General features: G+C 40.6%; 1 protein-coding gene across 2 annotated transcripts in view; it reads left to right on the top strand.

Annotated features, from left to right (window-relative positions):
• LOC114665310 (exostosin-1c-like) overlaps nucleotides 1-12260 on the top strand; it is a 547907-nt gene that overhangs the window by 478474 nt on the left and 57173 nt on the right. For both annotated transcript variants that reach the window (XM_051919090.1, XM_028819793.2), the window contains exon 4: nucleotides 9961-10068. In XM_051919090.1, coding sequence (XP_051775050.1) covers nucleotides 9961-10068 — 108 coding nt within the window. The remainder of the gene's footprint in view (nucleotides 1-9960; nucleotides 10069-12260) is intronic.

Below are 12260 nucleotides of genomic sequence, written 5' to 3'. Positions count from 1 at the left end.
TGGATTTGGGGATTTCCTGACATTCTTCTATGCAGAACCTTTTAAGCTCTGTCAGGTCGGATGGAGACTGTCAATCCACATTGATTTACAGGTCTCTCTGAAGATGTTTGATTAGGTTTAAGTCCAGGCTCTGGCTGGGCGCCTCAAAGACATTCTCAGAGTTGTCCCTAAGCCACTCCCTTGTTGTCTTGGCTTTGTGCTTTGGGTCATAGTCCTGTTGGAAGGTGAACTTTTGGCCCAGACTGAAGTCTGGAGTGTTTTAGAGCAGGTTTTCATTACGAATATTTCTGTTGTTTGCTCTATTCAGCTTTTACTCAACCCTGACTAGATTCTCAGTTAAATCATTGAAAAACATCTCCAGAGCACTTACAAGTTTCACCACTGGAATGGCATTGCAGGGTCACATGACTGAAGTTCAACCAAAATTGGACCTTGAAACATGTCAATGACCTTAAACATACCAGTAAATCCATGATGGAATGGCTAAATGAAGGACAGGGAAAATTCTGTAATGGCCAAGTCAAAGCCCAGATCTGAATCATATCGCGATAGCGGAAGTCTGTACAGGCAAAACACCTTTCAAATATCACACAGCTGAAATTATTTTGAATGGAGTAGCAGGAGAAATTTTCTCCCAGTTGATGTCAGAGACTACTGAACAGTTCTAGTAAATGCTTACTTTTCGGGGCAATACCATCTATTAGAGCCAAGGGTGGACTCACTTTTTCCACAGATGGAAATGTCACAAAGGTTATTTTTTCATTGAATAAATTATTGCAAAGTCAACATTTTGTATTTTTTAAATGAACATCAAATCTTGATATGTCCAAATATATTAAAAAAGGAAAAAACATTCCATGGGGTGCACTTAATTTTTCAACTGACTGAATATACTGTAAGTAGGAATAATTATGTTCCATGTTGCTTCTTTAAACAGATAGATAGATAGATAGATAGATAGATAGATAGATAGATAGATAGATAGATAGATAGATAGATAGATAGATAGATAGATAGATAGATAGATAGATAGATAGATAGATAGATAGATAGATTTTTAAGCTAATTTATCTTGATTAATAAAGCTGTTTGCATTGCTTTGTGAGGCTCATCCTAATGTTGCTCTCTCTGATGGGTGCTATATAAATAATGAATGATTCTTACCTTTTAGTATTGTTTTTGTAACAATGCTGCGCTCTGCAGTGTTACTTTGCCCTGATTTATTCCTTTTTTTTCTTTGCTAAGCGGCTTCTCATTGTGCACACTTTTAAAGGCACTAAATGAGTAAAGCATGATTTTGACTTGGTCTTCCATGTCTCTGTAAACTCTGTTGTTTTCTTCTGATTCTTAGTGTGAGTAACATACTGTTAACCTCCTTAGCGCAATGCAGAGGTGGCAGTGAGCCTATGGCAGCAGGACTAGGTCACTCGGACACTTGGAGACACTCGGACCTACAGTCATGGTCAAAAGTTTTGAGAATGACACAAGTATTGGTTGTCACAATGTTTCTAGATCTTTTTGTCAGATGTTTCTCTGGTATACTGAAGTATAATTACAAGCATATCATAAGTTTCAAAGGCTTGTATTGACAATTACATTACGTTTATGCAGAGTCAATACCTGCAGTGTTGGCCCTTCTTTTTCAAGATTTCTGCAATTTGTCCTGTCAATCCACTTCTGGGCCAAATCCTGACTGATGGCAGTCCATTCTTGTATAATCAATGCTTGGAGTTCTTGGTTGTGGCACGGCAGCTTTGCACCCCTGGATTTGGGGATTTCCTGACATTCTTCTATGCAGAGCCTTTTGAGCTCTGTCAGGTTGGATGGAGACTGTCAATCCACATTTATTTACAGGTCTCTCTGAAGATGTTTGATTAGGTTTAAGTCCAGGCTCTAGCTGGGCACCTCAAGAGAGTTCCCAGAGTTGTCCCTAAGCAACTCAAAATTGTCAGAATTTGTGGGTTTTTGTTTGTCCACCTGCCTCTTGTGGATTGACCACAAGTTCACAATGGGATTACAGTCTGGGGAGTTTCCTGGCCATAGACCCAGAATTTCGATGTTTTGTTCCCCGAGCCACTTAGTTATCACTTTTGCCTTATGGCACGGTGCTCCATCATGTGGGAAAAAGGCATTGCTCGTGAAGTAAACTCTTCTTGGGTGGTTGGTTGGGAGAAGTTGCTCATGGAGGATGTTTTGGTACCATTCTTTATTCATGGCTTGGGATCGGGGCACCACTAGTGCAGAGCTTGCTCATGAATGGCAGCCTTTGAAACTTATGAAATGTTTGTAATTATACTTCAGTATACCATAGAAACATCTGACAAAAAGATCTAAAAACACTGAAACAGCAAACTTTGTGATATCGAATACTTGTGTCATTCTCAAAACTTTTGGCCACGACTGTACAAGACTAATTGGAACTGACAATTAACTTCACATGCATGAGTTTGGGTAGGAGGAGGAAATTGCAGTAAACCATTTAGACTGCCCATGAATAAGACCTGGTCTGCACCCTGGGCTCTGGGTTTGTTGCTCTTATGCTACCCCTTGTCAAATATGTTTTCATGCTATTCTATCAGCTTTTATTTAAGAATCATAACATAACATATCAACCTTAAACCACCTTAATCGAACTTTAGGTTGTGGAGGGCTTGGACCTATCCAGGCAGGACTGGACACAAGACAGGAAGTACAGCAGCACACACACAACATCAGCCACTTTGGAATTGTTAGTTATCCAAAGATTTTTTATTTAAATTATTGAAATAAGAGGCAAAGCCATGCAAACATAAGAAGATTAGGAAAATGTAGGATTCAAACTTGAACCCAAACATTGGATCTGTGAAGCAGCTGGGCTCAACACTGTGTCACCTTAATGAGAACAAAAAGTGGAAAATAAAGAAGTGCTTGCCAAAATCGATTCTTTTTCTGTTGAACTTTTAGCCTTTCTGGGTGGAGTTGGAAACTGTAATGAAGAAAGAACAGTGAGAGTCACAGAGATGTCCTCACAAAAACAGCCACCCAGATGAGGGTGTGGGTGCATGTGCGTGGGAATGTCATCTACAGTGTTGATTTGAAAAGAAAACATCCTTCTTTGATTTTGAGATTTTTCCATCATGATGCCCTGCATGTACTGACAAGTACTGTACAGAAACACTGAAAACAAAGCACTGGATTTGGAGATTTTCATTTTTTATCATTCTTCCTGTAAAGCTATCAATGCCTCTGTTCCACCCAATACAGACATTGTGAGAATGTGGAATTTACTGTTCCATAATAAAGGTAACAAATGCAGCTCAAGTAAAAAAAAAAATCATCTTTGTATGTGAGGAGATGAGCAGTTATAAGCGTTAGTGGCCAATGCAGAAACCTCAAACAGATGGGAGAGTACTTCAAAAAAACAAACAGAAACCCAAACATGGCTATCAAAGTGTTTTTTGCTACCCTGCATCATAGGCAGACCCCATAAAGAAACTGCAGGTAGTTTTTTGTTTTCTTTCAGCATGTCCAACCTTATTCTTCAGTAATACAGAATGACATGGCAGAGGCGTACAGTGCACAGTGAAGGCTGAGTTGACACACAAGTGGTCAGGAATTATAAATGCTTATCGCATTATTCATCCATCCGTTATCAAACCCATTAAATCCAGTTTGTGGTCATGGAGGCTCACACCTATCCTAGCAGCATCTGATAATAATAATAATAACTCTTTGCATTTATATAGTGCTTTTCTCACTACTCAAAGCGCTCAGCAATTGCAGGATAAGGGCTTTGCTCAAGGGCCCAACAGAGTAGAGTCCCTTTTTGGCATTTACGGGATTCGAACCGGCAACCTTCCGATTGCCAGTGCAGATCCCTAGCCTCACAGCCACCACTACACCTGATACAAGATAGGAATCAACAGAGAACTGCAAGTCCATGTGGTATAGTGGGTCCACGGCTCAGATGAAAAGTCCAGTTTTAAAATAAATAATCGCCGCACTCGCAGCTTATAGAGGCGGTGTGGTAGTGTTGCAGGAGTGGCTCTCAGATGCTACATGATGCGCACGTTTCTTTGCTTAAGTGCACAGGTGGGGAATCGTCCGCATCCATAATTGATGCCGAGAGCTGCTGATCGCTACACCTGTGCCACGTCCCCATAATAAATAGGAGAGGCGCGAGTGCAGAGGGGGAGAAGATAAAATACAAAAAAGAGAACGGAAGTTAGGGAAAGAAGAAGAAAGCTGGGAGCTGGTGTGGGAGTGAGTGAGAGAAAGTAGGCTCACAGTATTATCGACAGGCAGCTGGGAGAACAGCCCCTAAGTGGAGTGTTTGGCTGGCACTCGGAGGCAGGAAGTAGTGGTCGCTTCTGCTGAGCGTTTATGAGGAGCAGGAGTGATCGGAAGGTGGTTGGATCGCTGCGTAAGGCCAAGGAAGGCAGTGGGAGTTAGAGGCTTGGGAGGTTGAAGCCCCAGCATGAGCGCCCTGGTCGCTGGGGAACCCAAGTCTCAGTCTGGATCAGCCAAACGAAGCCAGGGATCTGTAAGCTACAAGACCAGCAGAAGTAGGAGAAGGTCAGCTACAGATAGAGCGACTCCCCTGGTGCATAGCCTGGATGGGAGAAGCAGGGGAGCCACCAGCAGAAGAAGGCACCTGGTCTTGTTTTTAAATGATTGCTTCCAGCTATTGTTTTAACCTCGCTTTTAATGGAAATATTTATTGGATTCTAACCTCCACTGTTTCACCCTGTTTTTAATGGACTATTTATTTATTGACTTTTAGAAGCACTGCACTGTTTTGAACACTGATTTGGTTTTGTTGTTTTTAATAAGAACACTTCTGCACTTTGCACCTTCTCCTTGCTTCGTTGTGATGTCTTCATTGTCCGGCTCATCCGGTGACATTATCGATGGTGTTGGGTTCAAGGACTCCCAAAAGTGATGTGGGAGCATGAAGCCGAACCCACATCATCACAGTCCGTCAACGGGCATACTCACAATCATTCATATGGAGACAATTTTCTTAACTTGTGTGTCTAGCTATTAGTGTTGATCTGCAAAATGTGCCAAAGCATTTTTCACAATGAATGTGCTGTGTTTGCTGAATATGTTCCTTGAAATTCGTCACGCAACCAGTTTAGACAAACATTTGTTGCCAGCACTCCATAATACTATGCGAGACCAGCGTGACATCACAAAGAAGTAGCAGCAAGCGCAGAACTTACATAGTGATGCTAATCATTTTGTGCATGTGTGGTGTCTACCCATTACAAAAAAAAAGTTCAGTATTTTCATTTTCAGTACTTTATTTTAGGGGTACATTAGCTGACCATAATGAGACTATTACAAGTGCTGCCACCAGATAAACTCCCTGTGATCCCTGTGTGCTCACAGCTCGGTGCCGCATGGCTAAAAATTCATGCATAATTAGTCATGTGCTGCAGCTATGAGCCAAAACAAGCATTAAAGGAGCCTCCCCCCGAGGAAACACAAGACGCCATGTGAAATAATAATACAAATGAAAGGTTTATTACTATTTACAAGGAGCTTCTTTCTTCTTGATGGAAGAAAATGGTATGAGACATCTGCACAGATAAATGGGAAATATAAACAAGGTTCCAACTGCCCTAAGAGCCATGATTTCCAACAATGGAGTAGCCAGTCCCATGGCGCAGCCAATGTGTGCCACCAGCACTGAACTACATTTTATTTACTTATTACTAGTTTGGTTTCCTCCCACAGTCCAAAGACATGCAGGTTAGGAGCATTGGCGATTCTAAATTGTCCCTAGTGTGTGCTTGGTGAGTGGGTGTGTGTGTGTGTGTGTGTGTGTGTGTGTGTGTGCCCTGCGGTGGGCTGGAGTCTTGCCCAGGGTTTATTCCTGCCTTGCACCCTGTGTTGGCTGGGATTGGCTCCAGCAGACCCCCGTGACCCTGTAGTTAGGATATAGCGGGTTGGATAATGGATGGATGGATATTACTTGTTTGTGACCATTTGTTATGGCATTTGTTCTGCCTGTGTGTGGCAAAATGGGTCCACAGCTAAGCAGCAAGTGGTCATTAGGAATACAGTAATCCCTCCTCCATCGCCTGGGTTGCGTTCCAGAGCCACCCACGAAATAAGAAAATCCGCGAAGTAGAAACCATATGTTCATGTGGTTATTTTTATATATTTTAAGCCCTTATAAACTCTCCCACACTATTATAAACATTTCACGCACAGTTATACAGCATAAACCCTTTGTATTCTCTTAGATATTAGGTAAGATTCATTGAAATTATGTATGTAAACACAGTTTACATATAGTAAAACCTAAATATTATTTTAAAGATATCGAGCGTCTCCGATATCACATTATGTTACAGCCATTACGACAGACAGGCCACCATCAATAAATACGTACAATACAAGAAAAACTGTATACAATAAAATGTGTGTACAGTGACACTAAATTATGTACATGTAATAAGTATTGTACATAAATAATTTATTATGGTTACTCACCAACAATGACACGACGACTTGTCCGATAACGATGAGTTTAATTTTACTGCACAACAAAGGATAGCGTTACAGCTCTTCTAAAGGAGCCTCTTCAGGCGACTGTTTAGCACCACCGTTGTTGTTCTTCAATCCAAATCCCTAAAGCAGGTTCCATCCAGACTACTGCCTTACAACGTCCACTTGGAACTCATTTTGCGCCCTGGTTAAAAGACACAGCGGCCGTAGATCTTATATGCTTTTCCTCCTTTTTAAATAAAAAGAATCATGGACTCATTTATGCTGTAATGGTGTCCTGCAATGGTGTAGCTGTTTCCTTCCTTCAACATATCCAAAACTTTTACCTTTTCTGCAATCATTTGCATCTTCTGTTGGCGCTTGTGCACGTTAATTCTGAATGAGTGAGATTAGTACTTCCTGGTTAATGCAGCACTCCGTCGCTGAGCCAATCAGCAGCAAACAGGAACTTAACCGCATGCTCTGATTGGGTAGCTTCTCAGCCATCCACCAATAGCGTCCCTTGTTTCAATTCAAATGCATCCCTTGTTTCAATTCAAATGGGTAAATCAACTGAGGAAGCACACGTACTGTAGACCGCAGACATCCGCGAAGCAGTGAAAAATCCGCGATATATATTCACATATGCTTACATTTAAAATCCGCGATGGAGTGAAGCCGCGAAAGACGAAGCGCGATATAGCGAGGGATCACTGTACATAAATAATTGGCCGGCTCAATCTCAGTGGTTGTGCAGGCTTACATACAGCTGTATGGAGTTGTAGGAGTGATCAAGATGGGTGCATCCACATGTAGGGTTGTGGTCTATCTTGATTGCTCCATTGGCTTCATGTGGTCTGCGTTAGAGTCGCTGAACCCACAGAGGTATATAAGGGGGAGACGGATGACAGAAGGGGGAAGAACTGAGAGAATCTGGATAACCATATGGAGGAGTGGAGGTAAGTGGTCAGGAATCCCATGGAGGAATGAGTGATCAATGTTCTTGGGGTGGATCAGTTCCCACTGAACAGTAATAGGGTAGTGAGGGACTATCAGAGGTCTCCCTAGGAATCCGACAGGTGCCAATTTGTATGTGGTGTGCACTGTTTTGACTGTTTCTTTGAACTGTTCTTAAAAGCACTTATGGAATAAAAAAATGTTTTGGATTTTAACACCCATCCATTGCAGCTGTTGTGTGTGTGTCATTACTCGCCAGGGCCCAATATTCGATTACGACTATCGATGGATGTGGGTTCAAGATGCTCTCATTATGCTTTTGGGAGAGTGGAGCCAACCCGCACCATCACACTGCATCTTTTGTTGTTTGAGGCACAGTGGCACAGAGGTCACCACTTCTGTCTCGCAGCTCAGGTCGCAGTTCTGCCGACAATAATTGGTCTAGCATAGTTGTCAGACCTCAACTATAATCCACTCAAAACTAGTTCAGTTTCTCCTCCCCTACTGACTTCAGTTGATTATGCGGAGTTCGGTGAAGTTCCCAAACATTTCCATGATTTTGCCAAACTCAAAGTGAAGTGAAGTTTGTGGGGTTCACTCTTCACTACTAGCAACTTGCAGATACCTTCATTATATATTCAGTATTCAAAATGATTAGTTTACATGGTCCATCATGAATTAGAGTCCATCGCAAGAGATAAAGGCAACAGGTCTCAGAGCTCTCACATGATTAGCCTGCAAGAAAGAAATAGTCTTCTACACCTGACAAAATCAGATATGATTCGGGATATAACGGGAGGAACCTGTAGTGAACAAGTGTAAACTAAATTTAAACTATTGAATATGTTGATCTAAAGAATAAGAAAATAAGAAATGTAAACATGTGTAAGGCTAATGTTCAGTTCATTAAGATTGTTTGGTTAGCTAACACTAAGTTATCTCAGTGTCTCATCTTAGCATTTTTTTCTGATTTAACTACATGGTGTTTTAGTGCAGACTTCTGCGACCCTCTATGTGAAGTAGTAGTTCCTGTTTTTCGAGCTTGACTACATTTTTCCTCAGTTTTCCTAAAATAAAACCGATATCATACAATTCTCAAACTTCCTTAATGCAAGTCAGGGTCATGGGAGGCCAGGGCTTATGCTTACAGCACTGGGCACAAGGCAGGAAAAATGTCCAGACAGGGTATCAGTCCATTTAATGGCCATTCACGCACCACCACTTCTCAGGCAAGTTGAGAGCCATCTATGAGGATATGGGAGGAAATCCCACACATATATGGGGAGGACATGTAAACTCCACATGACAATGACAGGGCAGAGGATTTGAACTCACAACACTGGATTAGTGCACCCTTGAGCACACAATATAGTATTTATCTGAAGTAACTCAACTCTATCGATTTTGTTTCGAATGCGACCTGTCTTAGCAGAAAACACTCCTTGTTCTAATAAGATCTTAAGGATCATAAAGCAGTAGGTCTTTGGGATTTTCTACTTTTGATTTGTATGCACTTCAAGATGTCATCACGTTAGGTAGGAGTAGAACCTTGAAATAAAAATGAGATCAGTTGTAAGGTCATTTAAGACAGACACACTTAAACAGGGATAATTTAGAGCTAATAGTTAACATAACAATACAAGTGGAATCAACACTGCAGCAGAGACAGACACAAAAAGAAACTTTGAAAGAAGCTGACATCAAGAATAAAGAATAAGTCAAAGAGAGAGAAATCAATTAAAACTAGAGAAGCTACAGCACAACATAGGATGGCACAGTTCATCTTGGAGACTTAAAATCAGAAGAAGCACCCCGAGTTAAGCTGCATAATTTATTGATCCAGTGTGGCCAGCCCGATAACATTTCATTCACTTCATTCACTGTAAGACCTAACCCAAATCATTGTATTCAAAATCCTCTGTTATCACTGAAACGTTCTGCAAACTTGTTTAAGTGGTCATCTTTACAGTGTTCAAAATATTAGCAGAATGCTCTTTGGAAACTGATACTTAGTTCTCAAATGCTGGGTTCAAATTTTGACTTTTGTGATGCCTTTGTGAAGTTTGAACATACCAGGCCTGGCACTCACACTTTGAGACCCTGAACGAGGTAAGATAGTTAAAAAGTGGAATCATGAATGGATGTGGTTGGTGTTTTAGGACTAATGAACAGAAAACATCTCCATTCTGCAGGTTCTTAATATATGATAACAAGTACACCTTGAACTTGTTATCACATCATAAAGCATAAAAGATGCAAATTATAGTATGATAATTCAAAAATGGATGGACTGAACGAAAAAAAAAAAATGAAGTTTCTTTGAACTCTTAAAATGGGACCAAGAGTAGAGAGGCACCACTTTCCAGTCATTAATCTGGATTTTTGTTTCTTCTTCTTATTTTCTTAGAGCTTACACAAATTCAGTGCTGTTCCTTTCTTTTCACAACCGCACTACCCCACTGAGATGTGCTTTCACAGCTGGATTTTAGTGCTTCTAAGTGTTTTTTGTCATTTTGTCTTCCTTAGGCTGCCTGCATCCCGGTGCTGTTAAGCAATGGCTGGGAGCTGCCGTTCTCAGATGTCATTGACTGGAGTCAGGCGGTGATTGAAGGCGACGAGCGGCTGCTGCTGCAGGTATCAATGTGTTTTATATTTAGGCCTTGCCTCTCTAATTCTTGTTTTGAATTAAGTTGTTAAAAATAATGAAAAGGCGATACCTAAGTCTGTGTATAAGCTCTGTGATAATTCTGACTGATTCCCAAGCATTTACTTCCTACCTATCACAATGAAGGGAAAATAAGATGATGAAATTAAATTATTTCCTCAGTACATGCCAATTGCAAAAAGTAGTCCAAGCAAACCCTACTGAGGGACTAAATTAATTTATGACAATGGTTCTGACAAGATACATCCTTTCATACTGATATACCTGACTCTGATTAGAGTCATTATCTCTTCATACTTTTTCCTACAGTTTCCCCTATCATACCTAAATTACACAACAATGAAGATCAAATATGCTGATACTCTAAGGTCTGGATCATTTTGACCTGCTTTTGCTACCCGCCCTTATGCAGTATGTCTTTGGCTTCATGTTCAGTTTGTCCTTCTTGTTTTTTGAGCATTTACTTCTTCTGCAGAAACAACGGACTACTAATTAAAAAATTAGGGTGGAACAAAAACCTGCAGCTACTATGGCCCTCGAGGACTGGACTTGAGTACCCCTGATCTAAATATTTATGGGACATGCTGTGATAAGCTAATGCAAAATAAGCATGCTTGTGCACAAATATAAATTTTATAGTCATGTACAAACTTTTTCATTCTTTTACTTTTGCATTGTTCACCAGCTTTCTAATAAAACTTACTATCATTATAAAAATAAAAACAGGAATACTACACTCTCTGATTAGGAAAAACTTCTTCAGGAAGTGACAATGAGAGTAAATGTTGTTCCAGTACAATAATGCATGACTAGATGAAGCTTGATAATGAAGCGCTCTGCATGTAATGATGGTAAAGATAATACTGGATATGCTCTCAATCAGTAAAAGATGATATGATGTGAAATTCTATCCTGGACTCACACACTCACCCACTGAGAATTCAATACGAAATCATAAGACCTTTGACCATATGTCCCTCCAAGCTTCTAAGAAAGAAAGAAAGAAAGAAATAAAGAGAGAGAGAGAGAGAGAGAGAGAGAGAGAGAGAGAAAGAGAAAAAGAAAGAAAGAAAGAAAGAAAGAAACTGCTTTAAACTCTTGTTTGAAAAACAGCATTTATGTAGTGTGGTTACTTCACTTGAGTCCAGCTGCAGACCTCCATGGCTCTATAGAAGTTGCATGGATGTGTTTCCATGGCACTTTTTAATTAAATATGTTAAATTGGATATATATATATATATATATATATATATATATATATATATATATATATATATATATATATATATATATATATATAATATATCCAGTGCCTGAACTGAATATGCACAAGTACTGGTACCCTATGTTTAAGACTCCATGACACACAGACGTACTAACTACTTATCAAAGAAGGGGGGGTCCCCATTGCAGTTTCAAGAACAATGAATTTGATGTGAACCAGTACCCTGGAAAACACTACAGGTACATAAAAAAGCCCCTTTGTATCTTCTTCTTTCAGCTGCTCCTGTTAGGGGTTGCCACAGCGGATCATCTTGTTTCATATCTTTTTGTCCTCTGCATCTTGTTCTGTTACACCCATCACCTGCATGTCCTCTCTCACCACATCCATAAACCTCCTCTTAGGCCTTCCTCTCTTCCTCTTCCCTGGCAGCTCTATCCTTAGCATCCTTCTCTCAATATACCCAGCATCTCTCCTCTGCACATGTCCAAACCAGGGCAGTCTCGCCTCTCTGACTTTGTCTTTCAACCGTCCAACTTGAGCTGACCCTCTAATGTACTCATTTCTAATCCTATCCATCCTCATCACACCCAGTGCAAATCTTAAGATCTTTAACTCTGCCACCCCCAGCTCTGTCTCCTGCTTTCTGGTCAGTGCCACCGTCTCCAACCCATATAACATAGCTGGTCTCACTACCATCCTGTAGATCTTCCCTTTCACTCTTGCTGATACCCGTCTGTCACAAATCACTCCTGACACTCTTCTCCACCCATTCCACCCTGCCTGCACTCTCTTTTTCACCTCTATTGTATATCTAATTTAAAGAAATAAATGCTGTTAAAAAAAAACAGAAGAAACAATGACACAGTTTCAACATGGATATGCCCTAATATCCTTTTTTCCAAAAACCTTCATGGCAAACATAACACCACCCAGCAG

The sequence above is a fragment of the Erpetoichthys calabaricus genome, chromosome 14, assembly GCF_900747795.2.
Source record: "Erpetoichthys calabaricus chromosome 14, fErpCal1.3, whole genome shotgun sequence".
In the NCBI taxonomy this organism is placed as follows: Eukaryota; Metazoa; Chordata; class Cladistia; order Polypteriformes; family Polypteridae; genus Erpetoichthys; species Erpetoichthys calabaricus.
This window is presented reverse-complemented; position numbering and strand designations above follow the sequence as displayed.